The sequence below is a fragment of the Pelobates fuscus genome, chromosome 7 (assembly GCF_036172605.1).
Source record: "Pelobates fuscus isolate aPelFus1 chromosome 7, aPelFus1.pri, whole genome shotgun sequence".
Classification (NCBI taxonomy): Eukaryota; Metazoa; Chordata; class Amphibia; order Anura; family Pelobatidae; genus Pelobates; species Pelobates fuscus.
In genome coordinates, this window is record NC_086323.1 from 24,717,576 (window position 1) to 24,736,717 (window position 19,142).

Here is a 19,142-nt window from a genome sequence, read left to right on the forward strand (position 1 = left end):
ATTGGCAGCAGTAATTACTGGTATTATTCTAACATTCATCTTCTATTCGTTTTTTGCTTCTCCACCTCCTTCTGTGTTTCAAATTCTGCTTTCCATTGTCTTTTCTTTTTTTCGCTCTTCCCACAATCAAATTCGATTTATTCCCATTTGTCGAACAAGCTCACAGAGCAAAGATTACAGAAAAGGAAAAAAAAAAACGATTACAAAAATTCCTTCTCCTGTGACAGACCATCAAATCTATGAAACATGTCAAGCGGCCCAACTATTGTATAAAATAACTCCAAAAATTCTGTATCTGTCCTTATCCGAGGCATAAGTGGTTTTCTGTCAAATTAAATCAAAATGAAACATTTTGAAACAATTATTCTCCCCTTGTCCGTGGAATCAAGACCAAAGATCGGTCCTTGTTTTACCAACGCACTTCTTATTAGAGCAAAAGGAGAAAATAAAATGTAGAGATATTTTAAGTCGATTAACCAAAGGGTTGATCACACGCTCATGACGATCCACAGAAGCCGTAATGTTTATGTTTGTGGATGTATTGTGAGATTTACAATCCTGTGACTGCTGGGGTTGTACCTTCTGGCCATTCCATGTTAGGTTAAAACGTTCCACACATGCATTCATCTACGTAGGTAAATATTTACTCCATACAATGTACCAGTGAAATCTCCAGCAAATGCATGGATTAAATTGTCCTGACATTTGGATTGTGCTATTTTCCTGATGATTATGGTGGTAGCGTTGGGTAAAATATCCTGCAAAGCTTAGTATGTGGGATGCTGCTGGTAGCCATTCAGAAGTCAATGAATGAGCATTAAATAGATAGAATAACTCCCAGTTTTCATAGCCAGCATATTTAATAAAAAAGTCTTAAAAATAAAATGAACTCTAGAAATGTATTTACAACCAAATGCAGCCTCGCATGAAAAAAAAAGTCGATTCTAGAGATGTGACAAATACCATTTCAGATAGCCACGGCAGCTAGCTTACTTGTAGCTTATATTTCACATGGTTAGTCACTAAAGTAAGAATTGCTTTGAAATTCAATGTGAACTCAAAACTAATGTCAAATTTAAGAACAAAATAGCTGAACTGGAACGTTTCTCTAACTCAGCTATGCATCCAGTTTCAGTATTATGGCCTTAAATTTCAAATTTACTTTGAAATGACTTTGAATTCCTGGAATTTCTCACTGTATTGAATAACCCAGACAGTGTCAGTGGTAGGATGGCATAAGTTAAAATTTGAAATTCAAAAATCTTACTGGCATTCATTCACAGATTGTTGTATTCTTCAGCAATATTAGTGATTTAAAAAAAAACAACATATGGGGCATCCCTCAAGCATATGGTGGGGGAAACAATGGAGACATGCACCCTGAGCCTTGTAATTTAAAATGTTTTACAGTATGCATTTTTTTTCCTACTGTGGTGACATCATTATAAAATGCTAATTAGATATCAGATGCATTATGGGTGACATTTGGGATAGGTAATTGCATTTGCTGGAGTATAATTTTGCTGGAAGCCTAATGGGGTGAAACCAGTTTCCCACATGTTGGGTGATTTGTAAATATGTCACAAATTGAAAAGTGGGGCAAAGGTCTAAAAATTGGAGCTCTCACCCCGGTAACCAGTGGAACGTTCCTGCTGATTACATTGGTTGCTATGGTGATTGCTTCACTTTTAGGACATTGCCCTATTTTTTCTGCGAGTATCTTCTATAAATCTCCCCATTGTGTCTGGAGAAAAGCAGGCTGTATATAGGGGATGATCTGTCTTCTAGCAAACTATATCAGCTCTGGGTGAATGTTGAATTTTTGGGGGGTGGATGTCTTTTATGTTATCACCAGCAACAGGGATGTAGGAACTTGTGTTTAAATAATTCTTAATTACTTGTTACGTTGTTACATCTGTGTTAAATATTGAAAATAAATGAAATATCAGAGTGGATTTACCACTGGAAATTTAGTGGAATTATTTTGTGTATAATCGTTATCTTAGGGGCTTTTTTTTCCTAATATTCCCATGTTCTGTTTTGCTAGGTGGGAATGTGCTAGTTTCATATTGTACATGTGTAATATATATTTTATATACAGAGCGATAATTTTTTATTGGGCCCTATTCACTAAGGATTTTTGCCATAGGCACTCAATTCGAGGAACACTTCAAGGATTTAGCCACTGGCACAAAATGGAAACCCCTTACTGAAGAGGGCCCTATCTTTGGGAAAGGTCAGTAGTGTTTGTTACTGCTTTTTAGTTTAATTTAGCTCAGTGCCTGAGGGCTCTGCAGCGTGTCAGTGAAGCGTTGCAGATCGCTTGGCACTGTAGTGGTTAATAGACTATTTTCGTGTGTGTGTGACTGTGGGGGTAGGGGGGAGACTGCCTGTTATGTTCTTAAACTGAGCATTGAACCTGTCAAAATTCAACTGGTACAGCAGTGATTGCTCGTTGTTGGCTACTTTCACCACACGGCCAAAACTGAGCATCATAGGAATTGCAGTCCACAACAGCTAGAGTGTGAATGGTTAACATTCACTTGCATGAAACATATAGTCATCCTGTTGTAGTGTCTTTTGCAGTACATACTGAGAGAGGTTCTAAACAGACTAGAATTAAAGAAACAATGTGGGCACCATAACAACTTCATTTCAATGAAGTTGTTATGATGTCAGCAGGTCCTTTGTGCTGGCTCACCGTAGGGGGTTAAACCGCTCTAGAACGATTTAACCCCAAAGTCTTTGTTACAGTGCCGAATCTCCCTGCCTCTCTGCCCCTTTGTCAAAAAAACTCTAAACAGGAAGGTTCTTTAAAAAAAAACGGGAGAGAAGTCAGCTGACGCTCTCAACCAATCAGTGAATCCCCAGGCTTGAAAAAGGTACGTTTCTTTTCACTAAATACTGTAGTGACATGAAATGAAAGCTGAATTGCAGAATTGTTACAGCATGAACATTTTTCAAATCAGTTTTCAAATCCCCAGAATAGGCAGTTTAATCAATAAATCCAAAGGTATTTCCCTAAACGCTTGTTACAGAAGGGTTAATAATATTTAAAAAAATCCTCAGAAATTATTAAAATTAACCTTCTTGTTATGCCATAAACCAGCTATTTTTTTTTCTTCTCTGTATCTGTAGATGTGTGCCACTGTTAAAGTTGCATATATAAGGCAGAATTAAAATAGAAAAAAATAAAATTGAATTTTGTAAGCATATTTTTTTTTTTTTTATTGCTACTGAGAAAGCAAATGAGAGGAAAAAAAAATTATAATTTGCTGAGAAGCATTTTTCATCTGAACTGGTGCAAGTTGTTTACCGGATCTGGTGGAAGGATCTGTACAGTTGCCTAGGAAGTAATGACATCCCATTATTATATTAACTCTTGCACTGATTAGCAAGCATTTTACATATTGTAGGAAAATCTATTTGGGGTTCTCTCTAAGTTTAGCATCCCTGCTCTGAAACAGTTAAAATCAGGCACCTGAAAAATTCTTTATGTGGACACCCATAGGTGTGCAAGCTGCCGAATGTATTTTATTAAGATTGTTATTATTTGAAGTGTGTGTTTGTAATTGTTTAAATGCTAAATATCTAATTTTACATGGAACACTGCATACATTGTTACACACCATCGCTCACCCTACAAGGCATGTTCTGTGTATTGTTTGTCATTTTTTGCAGTGAAAGGTTAAACAGCCATCATTCCCCATCTCATGGCTTCATCTCATTCGCTGCCTTTTATCCTGTGGTCAGCAGGGATGCACGAAAAAAAGCATGTCAATTACAGAGATATATTCATGTTAGAATTAAAATCTGCAGAAGCATTGCATGTGCCCATATCTCCCTTTTATCAGCGTTAGAAGTTCGCCTTGCAAAGCCGTCAGTCTCATGGTGACATTGTACAAGGACTGTGTGTTATCAGCAAAATACATGTAACCGGCAGAATTAGTTTGACTCTGCTGCCTCTGCGCTAGAGCCTGGTTATTTTTACCTTTTGATCCCTGTGGATTCTATTATTTTAACCTTAGAATTACACTGCTGACTCTTCTCTCTGCACATCTGCTGCCTGCTCCCACTCTATGACATAGTTATAGTTATCTGCATTATTCATATCACCAGATTCCATTTGTAGAGCAGGGACTCTGTAATGTCTACTGTGCAAGATGCACGCTGGTAGAAAATTTAGAGAGGCACAATTACTGCAATGTGTGATGAAAGGCGAGATGTCCCTCGATATAGAGGGTACATAGCACTCATTAACCCTATGGTTTATGTAAACAATATTCAGAACTTATCTGCAGGGTTATATAAATATGCAACGAGTACATGTGTGCGTACTGCATCATCAAGGTCATTTGAAAACAAACAATGTTAGACTATGTTAGACTGTTAGAATTTGTGGCAGATTTTATTAATTTGTTTAATATACAGTTTATGTATGTGTATGTCCTATTGGCTCGGAGGATTTCAATGTTTTTATTATCATTGGATCAGATATCCATGCTTGAGCACAGGTGAGGGAGTGGATTATCTTTACGTTCTCAAGTAAGGAAGCCATTGCATTTTGGTCTGATAACAGAATTCAAAGACAGGGTGTGATGCCATAGATAGAGATTGTATAAATGCTCATTTTATTTTGCAGGATTATTAGAATTATAGTTCTGTTGGACTGATAGTTCAGCTATGTACACATACACTATAATTGTGGTAGGTAACATCTTGCTCTAAAATTTGAGGTTGGACTATGATTTCAAAGAATCTTTTCTTTGTAATACATTTTCTATATGAACTATGTATCATATATATTTAAATGTTAGAAGATGTAGTAGGCTTAAAACAAATCATGGGGTCGAGTTAGATGATATTGGGTAAACTGCTGCAAGGAGGGATATTTTTATAGCTTACACAAAACATAAAATTAATATTTTAATGTTGTTCTACTGGGGAGGGTATACAAATATCTGATAGGCGTGATAAGAGGACATAGAGAGTAGAAGGTTTCCTATACTATATTTGGAGGTATGAGTTAGAGCACAGTAAAACTGAATTCTATCAGATGAGATTAAGAGTACATTGAGTAGGGGAGATTCAGCATGTTACGTTTACTAATATACACCAATGCAAGGAAGTGTAAGGACACTCAGAAAGTTGAGATGCTGGAAAAGTGATGCGTACGTTACACAAGCACAGGATTCATTATAGACTGCAAGGAGGCAAGTGGAGGATGATTGAATGAGTTGCTGGTAGGAGAAAAGAGCAACGTGTGTATATTGTGTTAGAGCAGGAGAGGTGGAAGATTTTCAAGATCTAGAAGATGTTTTGGGTGCAAGTGAAGCACAGTTCTGAGTTAGTATTGATATCAAGGCAACCAACATTTGGGGTATGGTTGATGGTTATCGAGTTGTCCAGAAGAAAGCTACCAAAATAATGTTCGATATGTGCAAAAACTAAGTCATATTTTGGAGAGCCTGAGTTTCAAGAATTGGTCATCGATTAGAGACCAAGAGCAGCAAATGATGACATAACCCAACCTTGAATATAATAAATAGCAGACCAAATGCATTCATTAGTGTCAGACACACATCCACGTAGATATTCAAAGTAACTTACTAGATAAAAGAGGCATCATAGATCATAGGTGAGATAGAACCTAAAATGAACCATTCCCACCACGCACAACACACAACACTTTTTAAAGAACTAAATATAGCACTCGAGATATCGTCCTGTTCAGTATTACAATACTGCACAGAATTCATTGTTTAATCACCTCTAACCATGTGATGCAATACCAGTGATTAGTTTAATACATTAGATTATGGTGCTTAGACGTTATTGTGTGGTTTTTAATTTGTCTAAAGCCATAAAGTAAAAAACTCAAGAGACCTGCTTTTTATTTGTTCAACACAATAAAGTATTCACTGAATATTTTTTTCTGGGTGTACTGGTCCTCGAAAGCCTTCTCAACCATGTAGTATCGGTGCTTTTCTTTGACACTCAAAATATTAAATCAATTGTCATGTTTTTTTCAGGTGTTTAATGTAATTTTTAATGGCAGAATATTTTGCAGCATATTGCAAAGAAATGGGTATTGAACGATCCCCCCTCACAACGTAATAGACTTTGACTGGATTTATATACAATTCACAAAGCTGTAGTTATATAACAGTAACTGTAGAAGATGGATAAGGGTGTAAATAAGTGCACATTACTATGGCAGCCCTTAACCTTGAGAATGCTCAGTTATTACAGGTTTTCCAGTTTGGCATTGGATGAAACTGCATGAGAAAGCAGGCTTCTATAAATTATAGACAAGATCAATCTAACAGTTTAACAGTGTAACAAACCGCAGCTATTTATCTAGCTATAATCTTAGAATGGCCGAAACATTGCAATGGCTGGTCGTTATATAACATAAGGGTAACTGAGAAATATATATTTAACCTTATATCTTATTCATGCTTACATTGGGCTACGTTAGAAACAGATGGGCGTTATATACCAAACAACAAATGGTGAAGAATTGAAAACCGAACTGTAAACTTTAAGCTTGAGCAGCCAAGTTGTAACAATGGCTGAGTTCGGGATTTTCTTTCCCCCAAATCAGCTATTTTGGTCTAAATTTTGCAATTCAGCTTTCAGTTTACTTAAACGTTCCTCTTAATGATTAGAACCAAACGCCATTCTATCTCAGATCATAACTAATTAAAATAAGCCTGTCAGAAATGGCAGAGACTACAGTTTTAGTTTTAGCCATTGTGCCATTTTAGGTAGCTTGAGCTGCACGTTACGTTCTGATGTACAGTCACAGGCAATTACTGTCTAAACAAAATAAAGACAAGAGGTAGGAAATATAATTGTTTTGCACAAATGATTTTGTCATTACTTTTTCTTCAAAAACATGACAAGGTAACCCAAACTCGCAGATAAGTGCCTGTAAAGACTTAAATAGATAACAAAGAGGACCATTTGGCCCCAAGGCTTGGGCTCACTTGGACACAGCTGGGACAGTCTTTGTACATCCCTATGCTGGAGTAACATATTTATTTAAAAGGTCATTATGGTCACGTTACATTAAAACAAAACACCCACAATTGTAGAGCAGAAACTGATTATGTGTTGTATGTATTTAAATCAAAGCCTCAACCATATACTTAATGCAAAGATTCACCACAAATTAAATATATGATAACAGATGCAGTCTCCACTGTTCCTCCTCTAGGAAATGATCTGATCCATAGAAATGTCTGCCAAGTAGTGCATTATCTATAAAACGCTTTTAAAATAATGGAGTGTCCTTTTAATGATTCATTCCCTCATTTAAAGTAACTCTGTCATGTTATTTTCACTTTCCTTTCCTTATATCCCTAGTATTTTAATGATTATACCTCCCTCCCCCCTTTGCCTTTACATTTATTATGGTGTCTTCCATGTGCTGGATCTCAATACTTGGGTGCGGCCATATTGTTCTCCTTTGCCAAGATGGCCGCTGTTTGCCTTCTTTGGGATTCATTTACTGGATTGAGTAAATATTTGATTGCCAACTGAAACAGACCTTGCTTTAAACTCCGCCTATTGTCCAGTTTTGTCAACCTGCCGCTTTACGTAAGGAAAAGTAGTCCCTAGAGATTTAGACACAAGGAACTATTTAGATGCAAATTAGATCAAGTTTATTTGTAGTGACAGAGCCTATTTAATGTATAAACTGTGAATTGTGGTGAAACATTGCTGACTTGGGTAATTTTATCCACTTTTACTTTGTTGGCCTTAAATTTGCAATTATCTGATTAACAATTTATGCTTAGCAAATGATTATGCTCTCAGCACAAAACATAGGAAACCACCAGTGGAAACGGGTCTTTAAAATAGCAAACATTGATGTACCATATCCTATATTGATGGACTATTTTATAAATGGTCATAGGGAGGCAAGACCGTTAATGGGATCTAGGGGGAAATGTAGCAATTTGAATTTCTTACGTGTATTAATTCAGCGACTCGCACTATTTCAAGTAACTGTGCTAAGGAAATGTCAGCTTGTTGATAATCCTGTGAATTGTGTTCTACAGAGCAAAAACGCTTTTCGGTAGAGCTTTGTTTTATGTAACCGGCCTGTTTTCAGCCTGTAAAACAAATTTCAAGTGATGCTTTGTGTATTTCACATTTTACATTGATATCAATTTGTCGCACTCAGCATTGAGAATATGCATGCTTAAGTAGCGCACTCTGGTTAAAAATAGATGGCTGGCGCTGCGAATAATGTTGGCAAAAAAAAAATTCACACACACATACACACACGAACACACAGTTTTGGGCCATTTCCATTCTTAATTTATATGGTTGCATTGTTATTACCTTAGTAAATAAGTGTTATTTGATGAAAAGGTAATACTCGCCCGACAGACAGGAACGTATAGGAAACAATGTATAAACTATAATTCTATAGATAAATTCATTCATGAGAACTATACAATGAATGCATGACGTATATCGATAGATATAAAAACATACACTGAAAGATTCGGACAATATTATCAATTTATTTAAGTGTCTTTATTGCCTGCAGAAGTAAGGAAAGGCTTTGACCTTGAGGGTAGCTCTGACCTTGACGCAGATCATGTTAATACAAACCACATACCAATAACATGGCTGATCCTTAATTTGTCCATTTATATTCCCCTCTAGGGCAGAGCCTAGGGTATGGATTTGTTAACTACATTGATCCAAAGGATGCCGAAAAAGCCATTAACACCTTAAATGGATTAAGACTACAAACCAAAACCATCAAGGTAAGACAATGTGTTAAATTGAATTCTGTTTTGGGATTGATGGGAAATGTATTACAAATTACAATTATTCTTTTGCTACTGTTAACAAAAGGAACACAATTTGTTTAGGACCCAGAACATGTATAGGTTTTTCACTAGACTGTGAATTGTTGGAAATTCAAGGTGATTTCAAAGGGAATTTCAAATCTAAAATGGCTGAACTCAAAACGTAGCTTGCTTGCAGAATTCTACCATCTGCCTTTTTTGTACTACAATTTGAAATTCACATCTAATAACAACAGAGTTATATATTAAAGTGAGAATTCAAAGTGAATTTTAAATTTAAGGCCACAGAAGGCAAACTGAAAGCCTAGCTGATTTGGAGAATGTTTCCAGTTTCTCTATTTGGACCTTAAATTTGAAACTAACTTTGAATTCACATTGAATTCTTACTCTACTGGATAACCCTGTTAAGGAAAAAATCTCATACCTGTAAGTATGACCAATCGCCTCAATGTAATTCTTTTGGATAAGCTCTCCAAATAATTACAGTCTGTCAGAAAACTTTTTAATTGATTTAACTACAAATTTTCAAAATGATTTGAAAAGTTTGTGATCATTTGACAAGCTTACCCAACATACTTAAATCGAAACTAATGTTGGAAAATAGAATTCTTTCTGATTGCAAACCATTAAAATGCTGCTGATACCGTCTTACCATAATAGGTAAAATCACTGTATAATTCTTTTCATTATGTTCCATTGTTTTGTTTTTTGGATGGGGGGCAGGTAGGGGCATCATGATAATTGCTTATTTTAAAAAAAAGAAAACAACTGTAATGTTTTACATTAGTCGTAATGTTACCATTTTTTTTTTTTTTGCTGTTTTGTTTTTGCACTTGGGTTTTATTTTTTTCTTTTATTTTTCTAAAATCGCAAATTAACCAGAACATTTAAAAAATATAAAATTGAGAATGAATTTGCTTAGTCGCTTTAATGTTTCCATTTCAGTGTTGCCAGTGTTCCATTGTAGATAGAATATACTTATCTCAGTGTTAAAAATTATTATTAAATGTCTAGCCCTTGTCCTATTTTCTGCCGGCGTAAACCTCCTTGCATTTTCCACAAACCTTGTGACAGTCTGACAATATAAAAGCATGGGTGACCCACAAATGACATTTCCAGAGTGTGTTTTATAGAAGTACAGTTTACAAGCAATATTTTCATTTAGCAGTGTTGCTGAACTGAAAGACCCATATTCAGCCAATCGCAACAAAAATGCAAGTTTGTCGTTCCTCATCCATCCTGCTGAAGTCGACATTAGTCACATCTTCTGTGTTGAGTCAACAGCTATTTTTAAAGCACCCAGAACAGATAAAGAAAGAAGCAGATCATTTATGGCTGGGGGCAATGTGTGGTTACTTGGGGGCTTGCTCTTCTGCAAATTGTCAGGAACAGATTCTGCAAAATACGTTTTTCTCAACAACACAAAAATGTATCAAATTATTAAAATCACGGAGAATAACTTGTCAAAAGGACAGTAAATTAACAACGCAGCCATCTCTGCTAAGCTGCCGAGCAAGACATTGCACTAAACCACATTATTTAGAGAAACAGCCATTTTGCAATCGAACGTTACCTAATTTAAAGAAACAGTTAATCTAAAATGAATATGGAACAGGAACACCCTACAAACAAATGAGTCATTGTTTTAGACAGTACTCTCAGTTGGCTTAACTGTTGTAACATACATGTAAACGGTGCCATTCACTAAAAATCTATTATTAAAGGGACGCTCCAGGTACCAACACAAATCTGAAGCATGACAGCTTTTGTCCACAATAAATAGCTGTAAATGGCAAATTATTATTATTATTTTATTATTTATAGTGCCATCACATTCCGTAGCGCTGTACAATGGGTGTTAACATGCTTTAATTTTTCTAAATAAAATCAATAAATAAATGCAAGAATAACAACGCTTTCTGTGAGTTGAAGTTGAGCTAGTAACTTTCAGGTAGATAGGTGATAAGTAGATCCCTTGAATCCCTAATGCTGAGCAGAACTAACTTTGTAGAAAGAGATTTGGAATCTGCCAAATAACCCCGTACACGTTAAACCTTGCAGTGAGTAGTTGTGAAATGGCCAGGAAAGTTCAAATTTCAAGACCAAATTATTAACAAAAAGACTGTGAAACTCTTGTATTTCTGCAGCTTGGATATTTTGACAAAAATTGGCATTTTCCTTGTAAGTTTTTAAAAATTGCCATCTTGGTGAATAACCTTGCTAAGGTATGACTTTCTATTGACACTACGTAGTCAGAATCCAGCCCTTCTAATTTGTGAATTGCATTATTTCAGCTCAATAATTGCTGGCAGGTATATCAAATCAAACACAGAGCTATGCAATCTCCATGGGCAAACAGTGGCAAAACGAATGTACGGTAACAGAACTTGTGGTTCTCAGGATCGGTGTCTCGGGATTGCACCTATTACATATCTAAGGCAAGATTGCTACCTACTAGAGCTGCCCCAGTCACCTGTAAAAGCTTTTATTGTAAAGTGAAAACAGCTTAACTGATGTAAACCACACAAGCTCACGGAATTGGACTGCCGGGTGCTGATACAAGGAACACATATAAAATGTCCATTGCAACACACACTATCAGCCATTTAAAAGGCATGGACCCACAAAGGTACTTTGTCCAGAGCTCAATGAAATGGATTTCAGTGGGCAAATAGCAAGCCTACAATAGCCAATCATCAGCTGCAGTGGTATGAAGTTAGCTGCCTACTGACTCTGGATCAGTGGGGATTAGACAAAGGAGAATTAAGGGTGTGCGTTGTTTTTAATGGTTTGGGTAGGTACAGAGAAGTCTTTACATTACTGCATGCAATGACATTCTAGCCCATCCACATTATAGCTCATATTTTAGCAAATGTTCAAGTTTAACATCATTTAACATCCGGCAGCAAATCCAACACCCCTCAGGTATTGACTGAAGCTTGGAAGATACTGCATCTCATTTATTCTTGCATTGCTACCATATTATCATGTGTTACTACAGAATTGTTACCATTTATCCCTGTAGTTTGCCACTGTAATTTTCTGTGCATGCAGGTTGTATTATTGTAATTTAATGTTTATGACCAATATTTCATGTATACAGTTATTAATATTTTGGGTGATAGAATTTGGTTGCTAAACTTTTCAACAGAATATAACACATGGCTACTCTACCCCTCCCTCACCTCTCCCTCTTACCTATTTTCCTCCCAGCTGCAAATACCTTAATATAACTGTTCCATCTGTGTCCTTCAGGCCTCATCTCACACTCATACTCAGTGGAGCTCTGCATTTAACATCCTGCAGCAAATCCAACAACCCCCACCACTTCCCACCCACCCAGGTTCCCCCTAAATATTTAGCATTCTCCCTCAATTACCTCTCCATTCCCTTTACATTTTACCAATAGCTGCTTCTCTCTGTTAACTCTTTTAGCCATCACCTCCAAATTTCCCCTGCTACCTCTTGTCTCAAATCCCCATTGTATCCTTTATACTGTAAGCTCATGGACTATTTAGCTAAGCAATTTGTATTAAAGAGCTCAAATGGCTAGTTATCAGCTTACAGGTAGGGCTCTCTTGACCTCTTTTATATTGTATGTTCTCTACTAATTGTACAGCGCTGCAGAATCTGTTGGCGCTTTATAAATACCAGTAATAAAGAAATAAATAAAGTTTAATGATTTCCATCATTGTTATGGAGGCTGCTAAAGAGGAGTCAAGTCAAAGTTAATGGTTTAGAATGAGATGTTGCACTGGGCAGACAAACTATTGCAAATTACCATGTATAGCAATATCAGTGGGTCACTGATCCAGAAATCCCCCTTTCCTCTTGCTATAGGACAAGCTTATGGTGTTTGGAACGTAAAGGTCTGAGTTAAAGACAGGCATGTCTTTCTCAAATAGGTAGCCAGAACTAACAACCTGGATTCCCCATTAATAGCTTGTCAAGCCACAAAAATCAAGACGGTTTAGATTTTTTTCTGGCCTGTTTTCAAGTTCCCTTTGTAAAATATATCGATGTTTGAATTGCTTTTCTTGCGAATCAGAAGCAATAGGCATGTGCAATAGGTTGAACGTGACAGTCTTTTGCCAACCTAAATTACTACGTTCCTGTGTTAAAGTGACTTCTCAGGTCTGCACAATGCTACGCTCTCATCAATACTTGCGGATTAATTATTCTTTATTGTGACGGCTCTAACATTACGGCAGGTATATTTGTGGCAATAAATAAGGTTGTGTACTTAATGATTTTCTGAAAAAAAATCGAAATCCTTGAAAAGTCCACAAGGACTGACTTTTCACCTGTACAAAAAAAACGAAAGAGCTTAAACATTGTATCAATGGGTCAAAGTATTGTAAACAGGTTTCGATTGTTCTGGGTCATTATCTCCTTTCACATTGATCTGTGCTTACCAATTCTGCACCTTTCATTGCTAGGTTTCCTACGCCCGCCCCAGCTCTGCATCAATACGTGACGCTAATTTGTATGTGAGCGGCCTTCCAAAAACCATGACACAAAAGGAGCTAGAACAATTATTCTCACAGTACGGGCGCATCATCACCTCAAGAATTTTAGTCGATCAAGTCACAGGTATGATCAATCTCACAGGAAAACCAATACTTATTGCAAGGATGATGTGGACAATGTAACGTACAGTTTGATTAAAAATATGCGGGTTGTGATGAATACTTAGTTACAAACAAAATGTTTCATTATTCAATGTAGATGAAAAAAAAACAAGAAAAATATACCTTTTAGAATGCTTAAGTCCTGTTGCCTAAAATCCCAGAAAAATAGAGAATTTGAGCTTTTGAATTTGAAGGGCAAGCTATATAATACAAGGTCAACTGGGCTTGGTATAGGCACCAGTTTAAAAAAAAAATAAAATGTTTTAAATTCAATGTATGAGTTTTTTTATTTTACGCCAAATTTCCAACAGGAAAATCTAATGTTAGAAAAATTTTACATTTTTGGAATTAGTCCCAAACCTGTTAGAAAATAGAGTTGAGGACCAATTTTGGTTGATTTAGTCACCAGAAGCACACTTCTTTAAATTTTAATATTGCAGCAAATACGTTTTTCTTTTAACCCTCACCTAGACTGCTTGGTGACGATCATCGATAGACCCAGCACTTTCTTGTCTGGTTTGTCTCAGAAACAGACTCAGTATGGGGGAACCGGCAGCTTAAATGAAAAGCAAAACAATGCAAAAAACGATAAACAGTTAAGTGATATTGTTGTCACAAATAGGTCATTGCTATTATCTCTTATCAGTCACATTAAGAGCCCAAACTAACACGATCACCTGGGTATGGTGACATAAAAGCAATTGCAGAGAGGATACTTAGTTGATGTCACTATACTATACAAACCATATTGATATATTCCTACTTAGTCTGGATAAACTGTAACATTTAGATTTATGATGGATAACGGCATTTCATTCGCTAATTGATCTTGTGCACTGGTTTTCCAAATGTCCAAACTATTTTTAAAAATCCCTTTTTTTTTCAAATTTAAGCTTAAATTAAAAATAATGACTTTTTTTGTGGAGGGTTAGAGGGACATTTAGAAGGATATTAAAATGCAGAGTAAAAACAATTGGTTTGTACAAATCGATTTGTCAGAAAAAGGTAGGAGCAGTAAAAAAAAAAAAAGATATTGATTTAATATATATTTATTAAATCAATAATGTTTAAATATAGATTTATTTTTTTCTGTTCGTCCTTCTTTTCCCTCTATTGGTCACTTCTCACTTGATCTGTAAGAAAAAAAGGCCTTCCTCTAACCATCTTTCATCTTTTTTTTTGTTGCCAAGGACAGAACTCCGAATCACGAAAATAACGAAATGGTTGTGTTCATTGTCCATTTAATTTGTTTCACGATTGTCCATTTTGCATTTTAGAGTGTGAGATTTCAGACAAATCGCCAAAATTCAGACGAATCACAATTCAGTTAAAATCCAAATGCACAAGTCTGTTAGAATCACATTTTTCCATAATCTTATTTGTACTATTTTTAAAAAATATATATTTATCCATTGGATGCCTTCATTAAATTATAACTCTAATTTTTCCGTCCATTTCTTTCATTCATGTTTGTTTATCCTTTATCACCCAACATCTCCCTCTGTGGTATTTGTGAATGATGCTGCAATGTAAAAATAGATATTGGAAATAAGCTAAAGGTTCTAAAATAAAACCTTCACTATGGGAATTAGATGGCTGAGAATTAGATGGCGGTGACTTTCTTGTTTTTACTTTTCAGATGAGCATATTTTGATATTAGAAAATAAATCCCCATTTAGTTATTTAAAGGGATACACATTTGCTTATGACCCATTTTAGTACCACTGCCTGAAAGCTGATATGACTGGGGTGGCTTTTTCGTGGACGGCAGGAAGTCTGTTGAAAGTATTTTTATTGATGTTCTATTGAACATTAAATACCAATCAGTTTTTTTTTGTTGTTTTACTTTTGGAGCATGTGGCATCCAAATTTAAGGAGATAGGGATACACGTCCTTTCTAAATGATGCAGAGCACATTGTTTGTTAATATTAAATATACACATGTACCACACACATCTGCATTACCTACTTAATATTAGGATAGGCGAAGAATTGATAAGGGAATTGAATATCAAGCCAAAAAAAAAACATGGAGAAATAGCTGAAACAGAGACTCTTAGAATAACTATTGTGGCTTCAAATCGGAAACGGTCTGTTTTTAAGCTCATTTTAGCTCCTGTGGTTGGGTTGTTACCATCTCCAAATTTGTTTATTTTATCACTGTGGTGTTTTTCAAAAGCCTCAATAATCAAGTTAGAAAGTAAAAAGAAATATCGTGAAAAAAACCCCAAAACTCTTCAAATAAGAATTCTCGATAATCCCTACCACCTCCACGTTCTAATGCATATATTCAAGCAAATATTTTATTTTGCATAAAATGTCACTTTTACAGTAAAGGCTTATAAGCAGGAACATCTGTCTGTTAATATAAAGTACAACAAGCTGTGCTGGTACTTTACTGACATAACATTAGTCTTTGATAACAAAATAGGTTTAAAATATGCAATTTATGTTCCATTATTACGATAGTGTAACACCCAATTTAGCTAGTGCTATGTTGAAACCATGCCTTTATGCAGATCTATGGAGATCATAAATCAGTTTAAATCGGATAAAAGCTATACGGTTATAGCTGATTACATCTTTGTTTAAAGGGAAATAAAATATATTTAAAAAGTGTCCTTCAAATAGTTTCTGTCCAGACCTATTATTTTCCATGTTTCTTCGAAACCATATAAAAATACCAGGCTTAGAGAACCCTTTTAATTCATTTTTTACAGGTGTCTCTCGAGGAGTGGGGTTTATCCGTTTTGACAAGAGAATAGAGGCAGAGGAAGCCATAAAGGGTCTGAATGGACAGAAGCCAAGCGGAGCCACGGAACCAATTACTGTGAAATTCGCCAACAACCCCAGTCAGAAAACAAGTCAAGCCTTGCTCTCTCAACTCTACCAGTCACCCAACCGGCGTTACCCAGGACCTCTCCACCACCAGGCACAGAGATTCAGGTAAATATCAGCATCAAAACAAGCCATACAGAAAATAAAATATTATTACTGTAAAGACATTAGATATACCATGTGATATGAACAATACACTGTACGAAGACAAAGAATAGAATTCTGTTTGGATGGATACAAAGTCATTAGTCTAACATCAATAACCCACATCGTTCTTTGTTCAAACTGTTATTAAACCTTTAATCCTACCAAAATAAAGTAGGAGGAGTTTATAGAGTAATTTCACCAATTATACATGGTTTGAATATATGTAATAACAGCATGGTCCGTTGGATATTCATTTTGTGGTATTTAAACCTTGGATGTGCTAACCCCTCTTCAAAAACTGGCACAAAACATAAGGATTCTTTTCAGCCCAATATGGGTAAAGTCAAATCATGTGAAAAGGTATTTTACTAACCCCAGTAACAATATCTAATCATATCATAAGGACTGCTCCAATCACTTAAGAGATGCTTTGTCTGATCCTGTAAAAGTATACAATCTTATTGGAGGGTCTTTCATGACCCCAGTCACAATAGGTAATCAAATCAGAAGAAGATGGTTTGACCTATTAATAGTATGTAATCACGTAAGTGTCTCTTTACCTGATGCCATCAACAATATCTAATCACACGAGAGGGACTGACAGTAAACTCTGACTTAAAGGTGGTTGCCATTTACTGTCTCCAAAAAAAAACATTTTACAGCATATTCAGTTAGATGCATGCTGAATTGAATTGACTAAATGTCAGAGGACAACAATCATAAGAAGGGGGTTCACAAGCTTGGCATTATAACACAACCTTTTTGGAAACAGGTCAATAATAAAGAGTTTACGCTCTAGGCAACGGTATGCTATTTCAAGCCGATTTCTGTGCTGTAGCCGAAATGTTTACAGGGATGTCTGTATTAAGTGTTGGTGGTTACATGTAGTTTTATATGTATATATATATATGCATATTTATTTTTTTATTTTTTTGACAGTAATTTATTTGCAAATCAAATGATGATAATATATATACATCACCGAGAAAATCTCTACTCTGTTGAACTGCAAGGTTATTTGCAGGGGTCGGGGGAAAGGAAGTAAAAATTGTAGCAGTATTATTCCAAGTGTTTGGAAGACTATTTTTGGCAACGCAGCATTCTCAGTCCATTTTTTTGCAGCACGTAATGGGTTAACCGTGTGTCTTCAAGAAAGGCCACTATCTCAATCTATCAGTGGGATAATGTAGCATAATGCAGGGTGGCTCCTGGTCTCTGTGTACAGTAAATCGATTATTTACTGAGAACTGTTCAAAGGCTCATTTTACTCAAGGCTGACAACTAATCTTCTTGCCAAGTTTCAGGGGGTATTGATCAGTGCTTCTCCAGTATTCTCATGCGGTGCTTCAGAAAGCTGATGGGTTGAGCTGAGAAGCTGAAATCTGTTATTTAATGTCTGTGGATACAGACACTGTTGGGGAAGATGAATGATTGCACTTTTTTTTTCTTTGTTTTTGTTTTTTTCAAATAACTAATTTTTAGTGATAAAAAAATAATAGTTTTTTATTTATATAAAATGCAGAATCCATATATAGTCCGCATCCTTACATTGTCTTCGGTATAACTGCTAAGGACCAGCTTGCCCAATTCCCCTGGCCCTCCGAAAGAAAATATATTGTTATGCAAAATAATAGCAAAATAGTAGCTAGTGTAGGAGAGTAACAGATTTTAGAATTCCCTTTTCTCACCAGTCAGAAGACACTTTACGTGTAAAAAAAATGGGTGGTGTTATTATTTTTCTTGATACAAAAAGAAAATGAGCTGAAATTGTATAGCAGTAATTATGGCCAGGGAATAATTAAAATAAGATCAGTGGTAGGATGAAAACATTGCTACTTGAAACATTTTACCAATTATCTACAAGAATTTAGAAAAATAAAATGTCATCGTTGACATTGGCGTTGTACATGGACATTGTCAGATATGATCTCACATTATGTTTAACCTTCACTGGTAACCTAACTTTTATTCCACTTCAATAAATATATTAAGTTAGATTAAACAACATGTGAACATAGGATTCCAGATTTGAAGATGGCCATATAGACTAATCACAAAACAAACAACTCGCGCAACAGACATGCGTGTTTCTTTGATTCGTGGTCTAGAGTTCTATTCATAGTGTCAAAAAAAAGTGATGATTGATGGAAAATAAAGATGATGGCTAGGGGACAGTCACTAAATGTTAATTTTATTCACAGATCAAGTGAGAAGTGACTAACAGAGGGGAAAAAAGGAACAACAGTAAAAAATCTAGATTTACATATTATATTTTTTTTTTCAATTTGACAATTTTTATTTTGTCATGATTCTCAACAAGGGATACAGAAGAGAAAAAAAGGGGGGGGGAAGGATGAACATTTTACACATGTCTGGCATACGTTGGTAATTGACATAGTTCACCTGGTATAACATCACAACATCACCATAAGTGCAACATGTTCGTTCTATGTAGACAGATTCGTTCGACACTGAAAGTCAGCTTGACACTTTATGTGTTTTGGAGAATTTCCTTGGGTGTCATACAGATTATCATCTAGATTACAACAGACATATAAGTACATAGGTCACGTTATACCTATTTGGAGTCATCTATCGACTTGTCTTGGAACCTTTGCTGATTGACTAGCCAACCTAGTAACTAACTGTAATGTGGTACAATTATGCTTTGTGCTTATTGGGTGTTAGCAGC

The 19,142-nt window shown here is 35.7% G+C and overlaps 1 protein-coding gene across 9 annotated transcripts in view; it reads left to right on the forward strand.

Moving 5' to 3' along the window:
* Positions 1–19,142, forward strand: part of ELAVL4 (ELAV like RNA binding protein 4) — a 98,653-nt gene that overhangs the window by 64,600 nt on the left and 14,911 nt on the right. For 6 of the 9 annotated variants that reach the window (XM_063427792.1, XM_063427793.1, XM_063427797.1 and 3 more), the window contains exons 3-6: positions 2,150–2,236; positions 8,686–8,789; positions 13,274–13,427; positions 16,186–16,411. In XM_063427792.1, the coding sequence (XP_063283862.1) occupies positions 2,150–2,236; positions 8,686–8,789; positions 13,274–13,427; positions 16,186–16,411 (571 nt within the window). The remainder of the gene's footprint in view (positions 1–2,149; positions 2,237–8,685; positions 8,790–13,273; positions 13,428–16,185; positions 16,412–19,142) is intronic. The other 3 variants (XM_063427799.1, XM_063427794.1, XM_063427798.1) reach the window with 1 other exon arrangement.